The sequence below is a fragment of the Heptranchias perlo genome, chromosome 18 (assembly GCF_035084215.1).
Source record: "Heptranchias perlo isolate sHepPer1 chromosome 18, sHepPer1.hap1, whole genome shotgun sequence".
Lineage (NCBI taxonomy): Eukaryota > Metazoa > Chordata > Chondrichthyes > Hexanchiformes > Hexanchidae > Heptranchias > Heptranchias perlo.
Genome location: NC_090342.1, coordinates 31752327 through 31771668, shown reverse-complemented (window position 1 = coordinate 31771668; position 19342 = coordinate 31752327). Strand labels below are relative to the sequence as shown.

General features: G+C 42.2%; 1 protein-coding gene across 1 annotated transcript in view; it reads left to right on the top strand.

The window, feature by feature from the left end:
• LOC137334730 (protein FAM180A-like) overlaps nucleotides 1–14383 on the top strand; it is a 37923-nt gene extending 23540 nt beyond the window's left edge. Inside the window, exons 2-3 of the mRNA XM_067999641.1 lie at nucleotides 4902–5005; nucleotides 12334–14383. Of these exons, the coding sequence (XP_067855742.1) occupies nucleotides 4902–5005; nucleotides 12334–12654 (425 nt within the window). The 3' untranslated portion in view covers nucleotides 12655–14383. The remainder of the gene's footprint in view (nucleotides 1–4901; nucleotides 5006–12333) is intronic.
• Nucleotides 14384–19342: the final 4959 nt, after the last annotated feature.

Genomic DNA, 19342 nt, shown 5'->3' with positions numbered 1-19342 from the left:
TTTACCACAACCCCACCTTTGTGCCTTCTCACCATATCATAGTGTCATAGTAGGTACAGCACAGAAGGAGGCTATTCAATTCATTGTGCCTGTGCCGACTCTTTGAAAGAGCTATCCAATTAGTCCCATTCCCTGCTCTTTCCCCATAGCCCTGTAAATTTTCTCCTTTCAAGTATTTATCCAATTCCCTTTTGAAAGTTACTATTGAATCTGCTTCCACCATCCTTTCAGGCAGTGCATTCCAGATCATTACAACTCACTGCGCAAAAAAATTTTTCCCTCATGTCGCCTCTAGCTCTTTTGCCGATCTCCTTAAATCTGTGTCCTCTGGTTACCAATCCTTCTGCCACTAGAAACAGTTTCTCCTTATTTACTCTATCAAAACCATTCATGATCTTGAACACCTCTATCAAATCTCCCCTCAACCTTCTCTGCTCTAAGGAGAACAACCCCAGCTTCTCCAGTCTCTCCACTTAATTGAAGTCCCTCATCCCTGGTACCATTCTAGCAAATCTCTTCTGCACCCTCTCTAAGGCCTTGACATCCTTCCAAAAGTGCAGTGCCCAGAATTGAACACAATACTCCAGCTGAGGCCTAACCAGTATTTTATAAAGGTTTAGCATAACTTCCTTGCTTTTGTAGTCGGTGCCTCTATTAATCCTCAATCCTTTCTCTCTCCTGAGAGTTGACTTTTGAATCTCTTTGTACTATTTCCTTCAATGGCCTTCGCTGATAAGTTGTTCCATTTGTCTATGAAATAGTTCTACTCGAATTTCATATTTATTCCAAATTTACTATTTTTAAAATTATAATGGAGATTTTCTGCTTCAGGAATTAATTCATTAATTTTAATGAATGGAACATTACAGGCTAGAGGTTTGCAATTTCCCAATATATGCTCCTTGGATATCATGGAGCACTGAAGCAGAAAGTCTTCTTTATGTTACCTGTTTCTGAACCCTTCATTTAGTGGGAACAATTTTCTGGTTCAACTTGATCAGCCCCATACTTACACACGGAGAATTACCTTGGGGATTCCCCGATCGGTCAATGTAACTTCATCGGAAAATCAGTGGACTGCCAATCTTCCACCAAAGTTACGGTGGCCAATTAGGAGAACCCCCTGAGGAAATTCCTGATGATAATACGGACAATTCTAATAGGTCTACTTGGAGTTTCTGATTTAATGAGAACAAGTCTAGCTTTCCTTAATCTTTTTTCATAATTGGGATCCCTGAGACTGTCATCATCATTTCCATACTCTGTAACCGCTCAAAGACACTAAGGGGTAGAAATTACCCATTTCTCGGTTCTAAAACGGGTGCAAAGCATAATAATTTAGTCTGTGCACAACCTGAGCAGGCAATGGTCCCACTGCCCAAATTAATGGGGCCCATTTTTATGGCATCTTGAGCAGACAGCTTCTTCAGCAGCCCCTGCGGCTGCCGACATAAGATAAGAGTTAGGTGCTTTTTAAAAATAAAATTCTGTGGCGCAGGTGGAGCAGGTGTGCTCCCCCCAACCCCACAGTCCTGGAGGAGCAGGTGTGCTCCCCCCAACCCCACAGTCCTGGAGGAGCAGGTGTGCTCCCCCCAACCCCACAGTCCTGGTGATCGCCCCCCCCCTCCGCCCTTTGTTCCAGCTTTATCCAACCGCCCTCATGGAACTTACCTGAGGGTCGCTGTTGGCGGGCAGAAATTCATTTCTCTTGTGGGGCGAGCTAGCTGTAGAGACGCAACAGACCCGAGGCCCAATTTTGGAACGGCTTCAGGCCTTTATATTCCATCCACAAACAGGCCCAGACTCATCTCTACCCCTAACGTTCTTCCTATTATTTGATGAAAAATACTGCCCAAAGCATGAGTTATTAAATACCAGTTTCCATTGTGTTGCTAGTTTTACTGAGTTAAGAGATGTACATTAGGTTGTTTGGTACCAGATGGGAGTGAAATCTGTCACTCTTACTCAATGAGCAATGCATATTTTTTTCTCATTTTTTCCCCTTTTCCCACAAGTTTTCTCCGATTCCCTCCTTTCCTAAAGGTATCAACTTCTTGTTGCGGGTTCGCTTCATAGGTGCCAATTTCCCTCACGTACCTCACCCAAGTAGCTGTTTGTTATGTATAAACTGAGACAGTGAGTGTTGGTAGGTTCTTGGTCCATATACAGACAAGCCCAATTCTGTCCTCACCTGACACCCATCTATTCACATTTCCAGCAAGGGGAAGTGGATTCTAATTAAGGGCAGGAATCCTGGCCACATTCCCCTTCCTAATCCGTGAACATCTCCATCCTCAATGATGGCAGAGCCCAGCACATGAGTGCAAAGGACAAGACTGAAGCGTTTGCAACCATCTTCGGCCAGAAGTGCTGAATGGATGATCCAGCTTGGCCTCCTCCCAATATCCCCACCATCACAGAAGCCAGTCTTCAGCCAATTCGATTCACTCCATGTGATATCAAGAAACAGCTGAGTGCACTGGATACAGCAAAGGCTATGGGTCCCGACAACATCCCGGCTGTAGCGCTGAAGACTTTTGCTCCAGAACTAGCCGCGCCTTTAGCCAAGCTGTTCCAGTACAACTACAACGCTGGCAAAGTGAAAAATTGACCACAAAAAGCAGGACAAACCCCAATCCGGCCAATTACTGCCCCATCAGTCTACTCTCAATCATCAGCAAATTGCTGGAAGGTGTCGTCAACAGTGCTATCAAGCGGCACTTACTCACCAATAACTTGCTCACTGATGCTCAGTTTGGGTTCTGCCAGGACCTCTCGGCTCCAGACCTCATTATTGCTTTGGTCAAACATGGATAAAAGAGTTGAATTCCAGAGGTGAGGTGAGAATGACTGCCCTTGACATCAAGACAGCATTTGACCAAGTGTAGCATCAAGGAGCCCAAGTAAAATTGAAATGAATAGGAATCAGGGGGAAAACTCTCCAGTGGTTGGCATCATACCTAGCACAAAGGAATTTGGTAGTGGTTGTTGGAGGCCGATCATCTCAGCACTAGGACATCGCTGCAGGAGTTCCTCAGGGCAGTTTCCTAGGCCCAACCATCTTCAGCTGCTTCGTCAAAGACCTCCCCTCCATCATAAGGTCAGAAGTGGGGATGTTCGCTGAAGATTGCACAGTGTACAGTTCCATTTGCAACCCCTCAGATAATGAAGTAGTCCATGCCCACTTGCAGCAAGACGTGGACAACATCCAGGCTTGGACTGATAAGTGGAAAGTGACATTCGCGCCAGACAAGTGCCAGAAAATGACCATCTCCAACAAGAGAGGGTCTAACCACCTCCCCTTGATATTCAACGGCATTACCATCGCCGAATCCCCCACCATCAACATCCTGGGGGTCACCATTGACCAGAAACTTAACTGGACCAGCCACATAAATAATGTGGCTACAAAAGCAGGTCAGAGGCTGGGTATTCTGCGGTGAGTGACTCACTTCCTGATTCCCCAAAGCCTTTCCACCATCTACAAGGCACAAGTCAGGAGTGTGATGGAATACTCTCCACTTGCCTGGATGAGTGCAGTTCCAACAACATTCAAGAAGCTCTCGACACCATCCAGGACAAAACAGCCCGCTTGATTGGCAGCCCATCCAGCACCTTAAACATTCACTCCCTCCACCACCAGTGCACCGTGGCTGCAGTGTGTACCATCCACAGGATGCACTGCAGCAACTCGCCAAGGCTTCTTCAACACCACCTCCCAAACCCACGACCTCTACCACCTAGAAGGACAAGGGCAGCAGGCACATGTGAACAACACCACCTGCACGTTCCCCTCCAAGTTACACACCATCCCGACTTGGAAATATATCGCCATTCCTTCATCATCGCTGGGTCAAAATCCTGGAACTCCCTACTAACAGCACTGTGGGAGAACCTTCACCACACGGACTGCAGCGGTTCAAGAAGGCGGCTCACCACCACCTTCTCAAGGGCAATTAGGGATGGGCAATTAATGTTGGCCTTGCCTGCAATACCCATATCCCATGAACGAATAAAAAAAGGATGCTGAGGAAAATAGTAACATGCCTAATATCGAGATCAGCTGCTCAGCACAGACCAGAGAGCAAACTTGAGACATTCTTGGTCTGTACGGCTTAATTACTCACTGCCTTAATTAGCTGAGTATTTGAGGAGTCTGCAGTAAATATACATAATCCGTGCACATAGGTATGCTGATAGATAAATGAAAAACAAACCAGCACAGAAAAAAGTCCAGGATAAGGACATTTTTTGGTCAGATTTTAAACCTATTAGTATTAATGCAGCTTTTTAAAATTGTTTTACTGGTACTTTAATGAGTGAATTTAGTGAGTTATAAGAAACAGATGCTGGAATGTAAGGTATGAGGGTATTTCCTTTGGATATCAGTTCTAACTTCTACAGCTCACAGATGCCAAAATAAGCACAAATTGACGCACCTTCTGCTGTTGAAGTAAAACATTGTCTAATTATTGGATATATTTGTCACTTAAGTGGGGATGAAAATTATGAATGCCCCTGAGATAGTACTGGTTGCTTCTTACACTCTCAAATCTTGGCCACATCAGATCACTTTGGTCATATCTTTCATGTTATAAAATGGGGATGCACCTGTGTGGGACAAAAGTACTGGACCTATCACCTGTAGTGACTCCATACACATGGAAGAGTGAGACCAATGTAAAGCAATGAAGTAAGCAATGATTGTACATCTTTAGGGCAGGGCGTGTTCATTCATTTGTGCCAGCGCAGTGTCTTTTGTAACAAAACCTCCAAAGCTCCTTAATCTTTTATTGTTATTCTTGGTGTTAATATTATTGCTGATATTTTATTTTAAGCGCTTGATTTTATAACTGTTTTGTTCTCATTAACAAAATTTCCTTTTCCTTTCCCTCTTCTAGTTCTTTTTCCATCTGCACAGAGGTTAAGAAGAAATCTAGTTTCCGACATTCCTATTAATCCTGTGTTCCAGAGGTCGCAGAAGGACGTGGAGCTGCTGTATGAGGTTTCTCTCTCTCTCACTCTCTTGCTCCTTTACACTTTTTTAGCTGTTATTGAATGCTTAATCTGATCAGGAGTAAAGCAATTATATGTTAACTAGAGAGCCTGGCACCCAAAATTGCCCAATGTGAACAATCATTGATCACTTTTCTCTTAAAGATAACGGTATTTTTGTCATTAACTGCTCTTGGTAATATGATTTAGATTGTAATTCTGTGCAGTGTAATTTGATTTGTAACTTGATTGACATACTCTATAGTGCAATGGAGTGTCCTGGATCACTGAGGTATAATGCAATGTAACGTTCTTTGAATAGATGTGACATTGTACAGTGTCACATTTTGTTCCCGATCAACATGGTGCTTTGCAATATCTTGAACAGGCTGTTCATCTTGACCATGAGACCCACCTGCTGCTCCCTCAACCCTATTCCCACCAAACTGCTGACCACCCAACTTCCTTTCCTGGCCCCTATGACAGCTGATATTGTTAACAGTTCCCTCTCCTCAGGTACTGTCCCCCTTCCCTTCAAATCTGACATCATCGCCCCCACTCAAAAAAAAACATCCTTGACCCCTCCGTTTTTGCAAACTACTACCGCATCTCCAACCTCCCTTTTCTCTTCAAAGTCCTTGAACGTGTTGTCGCCTCACAAATCCGTGCCCATCTGTCCCGCAACTCCATGTTTAAATCCCTCCAATCAGGTTTCCACCCCTGTCACATTACTGAAACGGCCCTTATCAAAGTCACAAATCACATCCTACATGACTGTGACCGTGGTAAACTATCCCTCCTCATCCTTCTCGACCTGTCTGCAGCCTTTGACACCTTTAACCACACCATCCTCCTCCAATGCCTCTCCTCCGTCGTCCAGCTGGGTGGGACTGCCCTCGGCTGGTTCCATTCTTATCTATCCAGTTGTAGCCAGAGAATCACCTGCAATGGCTTCTCTTCCTGCTCCCGAACAGTTACTTCTGGAGTCCCCCAAGGATCTATCCTTAGCCCCCTCCTATTTCTCATCTACATGCTGTCCCTCAGCGACATCATCCGAAAACACAACGTCAAGTTCCACATGTACCCTGACGACACCCAGCTCTACCTCACCACCACCTCCCCCGACCCCTCATTTATCACATTGCTTGTCCGACATCCAATACTGCATGATCAAAAATTTCCTCCAACTAAATATTGGGAATACCGAAGCCATTGTCTTCGGTCCCCGCCATAAACTCCGTTCCCTAGCTACTGACTCCATCCCTCTCCCTGGTTACTGTCTGAGGCTGAACCAGACTGTTCGCAACCTTGGCATCCTATTTGACCCTGAAATGAATTTCCAACCTCATATCCGCTCCATCACCAAGACTGCCTACTTTCACCTAGAATCATAGAATCATAGAAGTTTACAACATGGAAAGAGGCCCTTCGGCCCAACATGTCCATGTCGCCCAGTTTATACCACTAAGCTAGTAACATCGCCTGTCTCCGCCCATGCCTCAGCTCATCTACTGCTGAAACCCACATCCATGCCTTTGTTATCTCTAGACTTGACTATTCCAATGCTCTCCTGGCCGGCCTCCCATCTTCCACCCTCCATAAACTTGATACATCCAAAACTCTGCTGCCCGTATCCTAACTCACACCAAGTCCCGTTCAGCCTTCACCCTTGTGCTCGCTGATCTACATTGCCTCCTGGTCCGGGAACACCTCGATTTTAAAATTTTCATCCTTGTTTTCAAATCCCTCCATAGCCTCGCCCCTCCCTATCTCTGTAACCTCCTGCAGCCTACAACTCTCCGAGATCTCTGCACTCCTCCAATTCTGGCCTCTTGTGCATTCCCGATTTTCATCGCTCCATCATTGGAGGCCATGCTTTCAGCTGCCTAGGCCCTAAGCTCTGGAATTCCCTCCCTAAACCTCTCCGCCTCGCGACCTCTCTCTCCTCCATTAAGACCCTCCTTAAAACCTACCTCTCTGACCAAGCTTTTTGTCACCTGTCCAAATATCTCCTAAAGTGGCTTGGTGTCATTTTGTTTGATGATCACTCCTTTGAAGCGCCGTGGGGCATTTTACTAAATTAAAGGCGCTATATAAATGCAAATTATTTTGGACCAGTGTAGTATTACGCAACGTAAGAACAACACCTACCCCCAAACCAAAAAAAATCCAAGTACAAAAGAAAACAGTGCAGCCAACTGCCCCTGTTCAGAGGAAACTAGCCCATCAATGGGTATTTGTATGTACCAAATTGATCTGAAAACATAGAATAAAGAATGTCCTCATCAGCTTCAGTGCTGTGGGGAACATAATTGCAGAATAACAACAACAACTTGCATTTATGTAATGCCTTTAACGTAGGAAAAGGTCTTAAGGCGCTTTACAAGAGTGAAATCAGACACAAAAGATCTAGCCAGATCTGGCAATAAATGGCTAAGCCAGACTAAGAAGGAAAGCTGCATTATCCTTTCATATGTAACCTCCACCAATGCACAAAATATATATCCAGAAGCACCTCTCACCCTAGCTGTAATATGGATATCTCAGCCTTCAGCACAGACTCCCAGGTCAAGCTGAAAAATATTAATATAACCAATAAGTAGAACATTAGTAAATCATTCTGAGCGCTCAACAACTGTACAGGTCCAAAGGAAATATTAAATATTGGGCAGTAATTGTAATGGGCAAATGCAGTTGAGTGGTTTGTAAGTTTGAGAGTTTCATGTTCTTGATCAGAACATAAAGGTTGAATGACTGTCATGTGGCTCACGAAGAACTGAATCTCTGATCAAATGTACAGTCAACTACTTAGATAGAATAATTGATCTTGCAGCACCCTCTAGTGAAGCAGTAGGAAAGCTTTCAGATGTCAAAGCATCCTATAGTGAATTGGTAATAAAATATTCAGACCTCTTGGTACCTTTGGTGAACTTCCCTTTTTCGAATTGAAAATGCAGGAAATAAGCACCAAGTTAGTCAGCATCTGTAATTCAATCCATTACTTTCCTATCTGTGATTGGGGCATCTATTGTTTCTTCCCACTCCTTCTCTTTATCTTCCCAACCCTACTAAAATTCTTTCAGTTACATTGAGTCACATTGAGTCTACCCACAGGAGCAGGCCATTCGGCCCAACAGTTCTATGTCGTGGTTTATGCTCCACATCAGCCTCCTCCCTACTTCACCTACCTCTATCAGCGTACCCTTCTATTCATTTCGCCAACATGTGTTTATCTAGCTTCCCCTTAAATGCATCTATATTTTTTGCCTCAATTACTCCTTGTGGTAGCGCGTTCCACACTCTTACCACTCTTTGGGTAAAGAAGTTTCTCCTGAATTCCCTATCAGCGACTATCTTATATTGATGATCTCTAGTTTAGGGCTCCCCCACAAGTGAAAACATTTTTTCTGCATCTTCCCTATCAAACCCTTTCAATATCTTAAAGAACTCCATCAGGTCACCTCCCAGTCTTCTTTCTTTTCTAGAGAAAAGAGCCCCAGCCTGCTTAGTCTTTCCTGATAAGTATATCCTCTCAGTCCTGGTATCATCCTTGTGAATCTTTTTTGCATCTTCTCCAATGCCTCTATATCCTTTTTATAATATGGAGACCAGAAGGGTGCACAATATTCCAAGTGTGGTCTAACCAAAGTTCTATACAAGTTTAATATAACTTCTCTGCCTTTCAATTCTATCCCTCTAGAAATGAACCCCAATGCTTGGTTTGCCTTTTTTATGGCCTTGTTAACCTGCATTGTTACTTTTAATGATTTGTGTATCTGTACCCCAAGATCTCTTTGCTCCTCTACCCCATTTAGACTCTTATTATCCAAGCAATATGGATCCTTCTTATTCTTCCTACCAAAATGCACCATCTCACACTTGTAGTTATCTTGCAATTTTCAATTCTGACAAAGAATTAAACCTGCCTTTTCTAGTTACAGATTCTGAATGACCTGTTGTATATTTGCAGTATTTTCTGTTTTTAATTTAGATTTCCAGCAGTTTCAGTTGTTTTTCTTCAATGTAATATCATCCAGTGACTGGGTACCTCAGACTGTTTCCAGTAGTTGAGGGGTTAAGGAGGAGCGGCCATTGATACAAGATTAAATGTAAGAGATTTAGAACAGAGAGTTGTGAGGCTGTGGAATTTACTTCCAGAGTTAGTGGTTGAGGTAGAAACTATGTCAACATTTAACATTAGATTTGATAAGTGGATGAAGGAAAAGGGATTGAAGGAGTATGGAAACAGGGTGGGTAATCTAAATGGTACTATTTTGAGGGGGGTGCAGGACCATTGAAGGTGGCAGAGCAAGTTGTTAGGTCGGGTAGGAAAGTGTATGGGATACTTGGCTTTGTAAATGGGGGCATTGGATACAGAGGCAAGAAAGTCATGCTAAACCTTTATAATTACTGGTTAGGCCTCAGCTGGAGTATTGTGTACAATTCTGGGCATCACACTTTAGGAAGGATGTCAAGGCCTTGGAGAGGGTACAGAGGAGCTTTACCAGGATGAGACCAGGGATGAGGGACTTCAGTTATGTGGAGTGATTGGAGAAGCTGGGATTGTTCTCCTTAGAGCAGAGAAGGTTAAGGGGAGACATAATAGAGGTATTCAAAATTATGAGGGGTTTTCATAGAGCAAGCAGGGAGAAACTGTTTCCTCTGGCAAGTGGGTCGGTAACCAGAGGTCACAGGTTTAAAATAATTAGCAAAAGACCTAGAGGGGAAATGAGGAGATTTTTTTCACAGAGGGTTGCTAAGATCTAGAGCGCAATACCTGGAAGGATGGTGGAAGTAGATTCCATAGGAACTTTCAAAAGGCAATTGGACATGTACTTGAATTTGCAGGGTTACGGGAAAAAGCTGGGGTGTAGGACTAAATTGGACAGCTCTTTCAAAGAGCCAGTGCAGGCACGACAGGCCGAATGGTCTCCTTCTGTGCTGTAAGATTCTATGATTATTTGAAATGTGATTACAATTATTTGCCGACACAGACTGGTTGGGCCGAATGGCCTGTTTCCATATTGTAACTTCTGTATATTACTAAGCTGTTCAATGACTTAAAAACTCATATAGTTACTGTTCAGTGACTTAGTTTCAAACAATAATTGTGCTTGATAACTGGGTTCCTCACTAGACTCCTCATGAATGACTAAACCCCATAATAATCCTCTCCAGTGATCAGATCTCTTGCAGTAAACATTCTTCAATGACTACATTCCTCACACTATCATTATACTGTTACTCAGTATCTCGTCGTAACTATTTCCAATGATCATCTTCCATGAATGGATTCCTCACACTGACCTTTCTGGATGACCTTTCCCACAGTTACTGTTCCCAGTGAATAGATCCCTCACTGTAAACATACTAAATGGTTTTCTCCTTGTGCCTCAATGACTTTGTACCTAATAGTAACTCAGTGCGATGACCAAAACCTTCACAGTGAACCTTCTCAGTGGCAAGTGCCTTTACACCATTATTCCTCAACTTCCCCCCACAATAGCCTTCCCTAAAAATAATCCCTTCCCCCATTACTTGGTCACTCATTTATCCTCTTGGCTATTGTAATCTGTCACTGTATCTCTCCTTACTGACTGGGTTTCTCACAACTTTGCAATTTAGTGATTAGTTCTCTGATAATCATACTCCTGAATGAAATGAAATAGCCCAAGGTAAGAAGTTAGCAGCACAGACATAACTCACAAACTATGCACACTGAAATCCAAGCTTCAATCCCTTAGAATTATGCCTAGTACTGTTAAAATAAAAATTAATTCTTTGAAGTTCAAATGACAGCATACACGATTTGTCTGCCTGTTATTCTGTATTTGCCATGATAGCTTTACAGACACTTTGGCCCCGATATTTACAGGGAGGCTGGGGGGGGGTATGGGGGAGGCCGAAAACGACCGAAGAACCCGGAAAGACTGGGGGACGTGGAGGTCCTGCTGAATTTAACAGCAGGACACAATTAACATTTTTTCCTTCTGTTTCCCGCCCGGCAGCCAGCCAAATTGATAGCCTGGCCGGTTGCCGGGCAGGAAAACCAGCGGCAGAAGGCCACAGCCGGGGATCCCTGTGGAGCTGGCAGCTCCCATCTCCCTTTTACTGCTGGGTTTCCTGACCCCTGGAAAACCCGTGCAGCAACTGTAAAATTTAAATCAGGCTCCCAATTGCACAGTGGGAGCCTGATTTAAATATGTTAATGAAGTGTCCCGCCTCTCCATGGCAGGACACTTGGACACCTCGAATCCCCCTGCCGTAAAAACGGCAACGGGAGCATACGTGGCGGTTTGGGGACATGTTCCCAGTTTTTAACCCCCTGCCCATCATGGGAGGGTTAATATTGAGGCCAATGCATCCAAAATACTTACAGCCATTTTTAGGTCTGCATCTTTTCTACATGACCATTTTAGATCCATTTTTATTGTTTGCCTAGATGGGGAGAAGGCTTACACCATTTTGCCTATGGTGATGTAGGATTTGGTATGTGTCTAATCCCTGACAATCTAGTCAGGGTATTGTGAGTGGGGAAGCGGAGTTTGTGTCTAAGTTGTTGATAATTGAGCGAATACTGCTTTTGCAATATGTACTGACCTCAACTTTTGCAATTCAGAGGATTTCAATACTGGATCATCTGAATCCAAACCCAGAGTATAAAATTCAACCAAACACCCAGCCCTACTCTCCAGTCTATGGCACCATCTCCAAGATTGTTTCTCTCTTCACAGGTAGAGACTCAAACACTGCTTTTAATTTCTAGATTTTTATCTCCTTTTTTTTAACTCCAATTTGCTCCCCTCCCTTGTTCATGCTGGAGTACAATTTTATGGGTTCTGGATGCTCTTCAGCACTTTGCCAAATTGACCAATCTTCATGCGTGAGCTTAGGCAGTGAAATTAAGCAGACTATTCAACTATGATGGTGGGTGGGGGGGATGGGGGTGTTCACAGCTCAGATTAATTCTGTCTTTGTTCAAAGTTCAAAGATGTTCATTTCCAGAAATCACTGAATCATTATCAGAAGTGAGAGTCCTGGCTGCTTTTGTGCTTTGCCCCTATCTAGCCCAGGGACACTCAGGTCGATTGTAGACCCCTTATTGGTCTTTACTGAGATTAGCTGACGAGGCACAGACCAAGGATCAAATCTCACACTTTATTGATATATGTGGTTCAGTTTCATACTGCTTTAGAGTTTGGAAAAAGGGATCTGTGTAGATTGTTCTAATTCTTCTTAGGGCTCCTAAATGATTGACTTATTAAAGTTTGTGTTTCTGTGGTACTGTTCATCTGTCATTTTTATTACATTTTTTTATTTTGTGTTTTACATTTCTAGTTTCTTCTGGGTGGGCTGAACATAGATGACAACTTCAAATGCTCCCTGAAGGATGAAGAGCTCTCATCAATGAGAGCAGCAAAGAAGTTTGATGTTATTGTCAATAACATCATCCCCAAGAACATCGCTGACATCCAAAGGCTTACTTACAGACTATCTAATTACACTGGACAGCTCAAGCTTGAGGACTTTGAGAGGACACTGTTGACCTTGGTGTTCACAGCTTATCAGGCATCAAGATCTCATGGACATCAACAGGACACCTGGGCGGAGTCACTTGTGAGCCTCTTTCAGGCTTTAAAACGTGATTTGATGTTTTAGTAATTCTGATTTTGAGGGAAACGGAGGAAAGTAAGCTCATAAGAGTTTAACTCTTGAGTGTTTTAACTCTCTCCTACTTAAATGATTTTTCGATGGTTTCTCTAGTTTCCTGAACATACATCAAGCTTTTCAAAATAACTTTTGTGCAGAACTTGCACTGGAATGCAGCTTTATTTTCTGCCCATTTCACAAAAAATGGCACGACTGTGTTTTGCACAAACCTCTCCAACCCAAAAAATACGAGTGACGGATGAAATGCAAATATTTAGAAAATTGGGCTCTTAACGTATAACGAACATCAGGAAATTCAACCACAAATGCTTCTTGTTCAAATAAAACTGGCCCACAACTATTCGTGGGCATGACTCCCAGCAGAGGACATATCAATTTTTAAACATTTATTTTGAGCCCATTCCTCTGTACTGAATTGGCACAATAAAGCTTGAAACAAGTCCTTTAAAAGTTAATGAGTTTAAGATTAATTAATTTTAATAAATTAAAGGGGTTTATTTAGAGTGCTTTATTCTAGTTTGGGACTTAAAGTATATCAACAAAATACTTCACTCAGTTCACTGAAACCTGCCCTCAAACCAAACTCATGGGGAACTGAGTGGTACAGTGACATTTCACACTGGTTTTTCCCTGCTGAGCCCTGTGTTCAAATGCAAGCTGGATTAATAGGGTGAACGTCTCCTTTTATGCAGGCTATGGGTGCGGGCCTGTGTCATAAAAGTGTCAATAATTTGGCACTAAATTATGATTCTCACTGATCGAGGCTGTTGTGGAAGATGGAAATGTCACACTGGTGCAATAGTGAGTGTTCTTCTGAGGGTGGTGTAGAGTGGTGGGAGCTTTATCCTGCAATTGGCTGTGCTATACCTGAACTAGGGTGCTTGCCGCTGATACAGAATGCCTGAAAGGATTTCAATCCCCAGCACTAACATCCCTTATCTTAATGAGCACAAGAATCAAAAATAACTTGTAATATAAGCTGATAACCAAATAAGATTAGTCAGCCATTCTTTAAATGGCAGTAGGCATTCTGTTGACTAGTGAATCCTTACGCATTTCCTGCATATACTAATATTTGCACATAATTATCCAGAATAACATACATTTGTTGCAGATTTAAAAGTATAAACAGCTATTCTATTTAAAATGCAATATGTTGAATTCTTTGTTTCAATAATGCCTGGTGGGGGGGCAATTTTTCTGGGGCTCAGCAATGCCAACATTACCCCCAACATCTCAGTCGGGCTGTGCGGGTACTGGTTTCCATTTGCCAGTTTGGGTTTAAAATGGTGGTAACAGCTTTCTGCTGGTGACTCGAAAATAGCAATTAAGAGAATTACTGGGTGGGTGAATCCAATGGATGAGCCCATGCTGCAATTATGCATTCTGTACATATTGAGATATACATCACATTCATAGCAGAACTGAAGAGGCCGTATTTTATGGCAAACCCAGCAGAAGGATAGCAACATGAAATTTGCTCCTATTATGGTGGCTCCCTTTGGGAGGAGGAGCAAGAACAGGAGATTAGGGAGTATCTGACTGTTTTATATTTCAGTTAAAAGAATCTCCTGTCCCAATCTGAGAAATACCATTCCCCAACTCGGCTGATACCTGAGTCACATATATGGACCCATCAAACCAGCCTTACACCCACTATTTACATTAAACATACTTGTATGTAATTGCAGGATAAAATAAATCATCTGCCACAGGACAGGTTGTCTGGATTCTGTTGTTGCATCAACATCCATTACAATTACCTGAAAGTTTTCTTTCTGTACATCTGGTCAAAAATACATATCACAAAGGGGGGAAAAGGCACAAAACTGCGGATTTAAATTAAATTTATTTTCTTCATTGAAAAAAGTGTTAAATATGCCTAGTATGTAGTCTTTACCCATGAAACACAAGTATTGCTTCTCATTCTGTGCCTCTTTACCTTTTGACGTACCCTCTGTGCACCGTTCTGGTCATGATTTCTCTGTGGAAGGAGGGAAAGGTTGTCCAATTGAGAACTCTCAACTTTGCTTGGAGAAGGGTGGAGGAATCAGCAGCATTCCCTGATTGTAAAATATCATTGTTACAAATGCCTTAAATAGTTGCAGTGCAGAGCTGTGTTAGAGTGAAATATCCAAAGATATTTGGCTAGGCCTCTCTCACATTAGACTGCAGGCTTGAGTTCTAATATTCTGCCTCTGAAGTTCCCCACTCTCTGGTGGTTACCATCTGCTCATGGCTATCAGTGATCTATTTGAGAGACCGATGTACATCTGTAGGGTCAAAGAAACCTTCCCTTATGGTTGACTGCAACTCCTCTTTAAGAATGTTCTGTCTGATCATTGAATTCCTTGGACATTGTTTGACTTCTTGAAACTGTTGAGTATTCTTTGGACTTCCTAGTTCGGTGAAGTTGGCCAACGGCTGCCTTATTATCTTCTCTCAGTTCTATCTCGTGACCTGTGGATTAGGATGGGGCAGTGCGTTACCATGATAAAGGTCGCTGCACTTGCCAACAGTACCTCCTTAATAATTTGGGTCACTTTTCAGTCGGTGAAACGTAACCTTTGTGTTTTCTGCACTGTTTTATAATTTTCTAAATTCCATTTCTACTTTAAAGGTGTCTCCTAGGGGCTTAAGGCTCATTTCCTACTTGTTAAGGTACCAAACTGTGATTATCATAACTGAACACAAATTTGGCGGCTTAACTTCTCACCAAACATGGTGCTGCTAATTGGAAAATGCCATGTTCTCATTTGGGCAGCAGTAGAGTACATTGCCTGAAAAATAATTCCATAAAGGTGTTCTATTGACTGCTTATGTTTTTAAGGTTTCCTTTTAGTAAGTGATGAAGTGTCAATGAGCCTTTAATTACATTAAGGATCTGTTCAATAAATGTCCAGTGAGGTAAGCATGATTTAAATAGATCTTTTCTACTCCTTTATGTTAATAAGTAGTAATGGCTAAGAAATAGCAATTAATTTAATTAGAAACATTGTCATCACTGGACCAGAAGAGACGAGGCTTCAAATTTTGCTTAAGGGTTTTGGCTACAGTCCTCAGGTTGTATTCCAGGGTAGTGATCTCTCTCAAATCAATCTAAGCACTTTGGTCTGTACTTTCCCTTCCCATTGCCCCATTTGCCCAGGTCCCCAATCTGAGGAAGACTTGACTCCAGCATTGGGATATCCTCCATGAAATATGCTCTAAGTAAAAGAAACAAAAAATGTTGTTATGTTACAAAATAGAGTAAACTTTTCTCCCAGAGCCTGTGGTGTCAATAGGATTGCCAACTCTGGTTGGATGTATGACTGTAGGTTTCATCATGTGACACTTGCCCACAGTTAGCAAATGATATTGCATTTACCTTATGAATGTTGGGTTCCCTGTAATCGAGTGGCATTGCTCCCTGTGAGCCTATAAAAAATGTTTTAATTCACTGGCAGGGGCGGACATGGTATTGGGAAATGGGGAAATTTCCTGAGTGTCCCCATGAATGGTTCCCTACCACCCCTGGGTGATGCGCTCTCTGACCCCCCACTACTCCCAGAGCTGAACTCTCTGATCCCCCACCACCTCCAAGAAATTAAAAGTGGTCAATTCTTTATAACTTCAAGCAGAAGCAGAAAATGTTGGAAACACTCAGCAAGTCAGGCAGCATCTGTAATCCAGGAGGGTTGGCAACCTTGTCTCTCTCTCACACACACACACACACACTGGGAGCTGAGGGGTGGAAATTTAAATGACATTTCACCCTCCACTATTGAAAAATGACAGGGGTTAAAAAGCCCGGCAGTGGTTTCCAACCACTTCAGTCCCAAAATGATCTGATAATTACCTCACAGGTAGGCTACAGGCTTAGGAAAAGATGGGGGGAGACAAATGGAAACGGGAACTGATTGGAATAACAAAGTTAGGGCAAGTACTGACCTAAAATTGTTACCGCTGCAACCAAAATACAAACAGCTATTACCGCTTACGGTGCTCTCCAGAGCAGCCTGAACTGCTAATGGAAACCCACCCTGCCCCATGCTTATTGGCCCCCATGCCCGCCCATCAAAGCTCCGTCCCTTCCCATTGGTGCACTGCCCATCAACTCTACCTCCTATTTTCTCCCGGGTTGCTCGCAGCAGTGCCCTGGTGACCTATTTTCAATTTCAGGAAATTCCTGGATAATCTGGGAGGGTTGGCAACCCTCGCTGTCAACAAGTAACTTAGATATCTCTATTAACACCTTTATTATAGCATTGTAATTCTCATTTCATCACATCAAATAGATTCTGTTGAATTAAAACCAATTCCTAAGTTTTTTATTGTCATTGGGAGTTCTATGGTACCCACTGATGACCTAAATTAAAATGTATTTAACTATGGTGGAAGATTTCCTCAATAGACTATATTGTAAAAAAATTGTGAACCCACATGTAAAGAATGGGTTTATGATTTAATTACATAGAATATAAAGGAAAACTCCCCTTATAATTAAACACACCTCCTGATTTTACTGTTAGAACTGAATAGATTAATTTCCTGATTTGTTCTCAGGATATGAGTGACATTTGTGACGTTGGCAAGGTTGCATTTATTGCCAGTCCCTAGTAGCTTTGATCATGGTAATCATTTGTAAAACTTAGTGGTTTGCTGGGATATTAAGAGTCAACCATGTAGTGTGGACAAGAGTCACATGTAGACCGGACCAGGTAGAGGTGGCAAGTTTGCATCGCTAGTGGACCATTTGGGTTTTTATGACCATCTGTGCTAGCCCACAGATTACTGCATTTATTAAATTCAGTTTCACAACTTGACATGGTGGGATTTGCACGAATGACCCCTGAGTTGTTGGTTCAGTACTATAATCACGACACCACCATACCTATGATACCAACAATAAACAACAGCTCCAAGAGTTGGATCACAGGTAGGGTTGCCAACTCTGGTTGGACTTATTCCTGGAGGTTTCAACACATGACCTCCCGCCTCCAACCGCCCCACGCAGTTAAACAGCCTTTTTTCCCATTCTTCAATATTTTTATAACTAAACGAAAATGAAAAATAAACACAATTTTTAAAATATCTGTGATTTTTCTCCCAGTTGCTCGCAGCAGTGTCTTGAACTTTAATCTTTAATTCCTGGAGACTCCAAGGCAATCCGGGGGGGGTTGGCAACCCTAACCACAAGGTTGTGGCATACCTGAATCCTCATTCTTAAAGGGAGGTTTCTATTGATTAAAAACGAAACAATGTTATAATTATAAAGTATGAGAATGGCATACAGTGACCCAACATGTCGTCACAGGCCTCTATCCTACTTCTCAGGTTGGTGATACTTGGCGATCACAGTGGCATTACATTCAATACTCTGATACAGTCTGGAGCAAAGGGTATTAAAATGAACAGATCAGGTTTCAGGGGAACTATCTGAAGACAACAAGAGAGAAACTGATGAAGATAAAGAAAGAACTAGAACTGGGATAAAAAACCGAGCGCAAATGGAATGTTTTTAAAGGTGCTGTTAGTATACCACTTTTACATCAATACAAAGGAGGTTTTGCATCAATTGAAAACTGGCAGCATAACTTTGGAGAGCATCTCACACTGGTTTAAATTCCACAGAGTGCAGTGTAAATACAGCCTGAAAAGATGCAAATGTGATGTGGAGAAAATAGAAACGCGAAGGATAGACTTAATCTTTGAACAAGAACTAAAAACAGGATCAATGAGAAACAAAAATATTTGATACAGTAAAGAAATGAGATTCTATGATCAGCGCAGGGAAAATATGTAAAGGTAAAGTAAAAGGAGCTCCTCCACTGATGGTTTAGAAAAGAACTATCCAAGCTTTTTGTCTTCACATAGATGTGCAGCATGGGACCTGGGAAGGGCAGAAATAAAGTTAAAATCCATGCTCTTATTAATCTGCACACCTCCAGATCTTGGTGTTCTGATTCAGGATTTATCCATCAATGAGGCAGCAGTGAAACAATTTCTGCATCCACAAAATTGAAACAGGACAAATCAGCAAATAAAAAAATATATGTGTAAATAAGTTGCCTAGGCTTCAAGAACCAGACTGCCAGGACTTATGGACTGCAGTTCGGACACCCATGGCTTAATGGGTAAATGCACTGTGTTGTGTGGTACTGAACCATAAAGAGCAGGAAGATTTAAAGTTGGTTCAGAGGACTGTGCTTTGTTAGATATGTTGTTTGGGGTGGCATGAGAAGTATCTCACAAACCTTAAAATTTGTGCTTTATCTTAAAAAAGTACTGACAATATTCTGACAAACAAAAGATAAAAATGTCAGCGTGTGTTTTATTTCCTTTCAAAGGGTTTCAATTGCCTTTGTTCTAAGGAAATTAGTTAGATTAATGTGCTCAGTATAAAGATTCTGCAGAGGTTTATGGGATGGAACTTTGTAAATTGGTTCAATTCAAAATCAGGAACAGTTTTCATATGAATTTGGTAATTGTATAAAGTCAGGTTGTTTTGGTTTACATGTTGAAACTGGCTTATTAGTATGCATGGAAGTGCCTGTGGATGACTATTGTAATAATGCTATTCTGTTGTACTTTTGCTTGGGAACATCATTTTTCAAAGAAGTGAAGTAGATAACACCAATGTCTGTCTGCACATTGTTTATTCTTTGCTGGATTCTGAAGCTTTTTCAGACAAAAG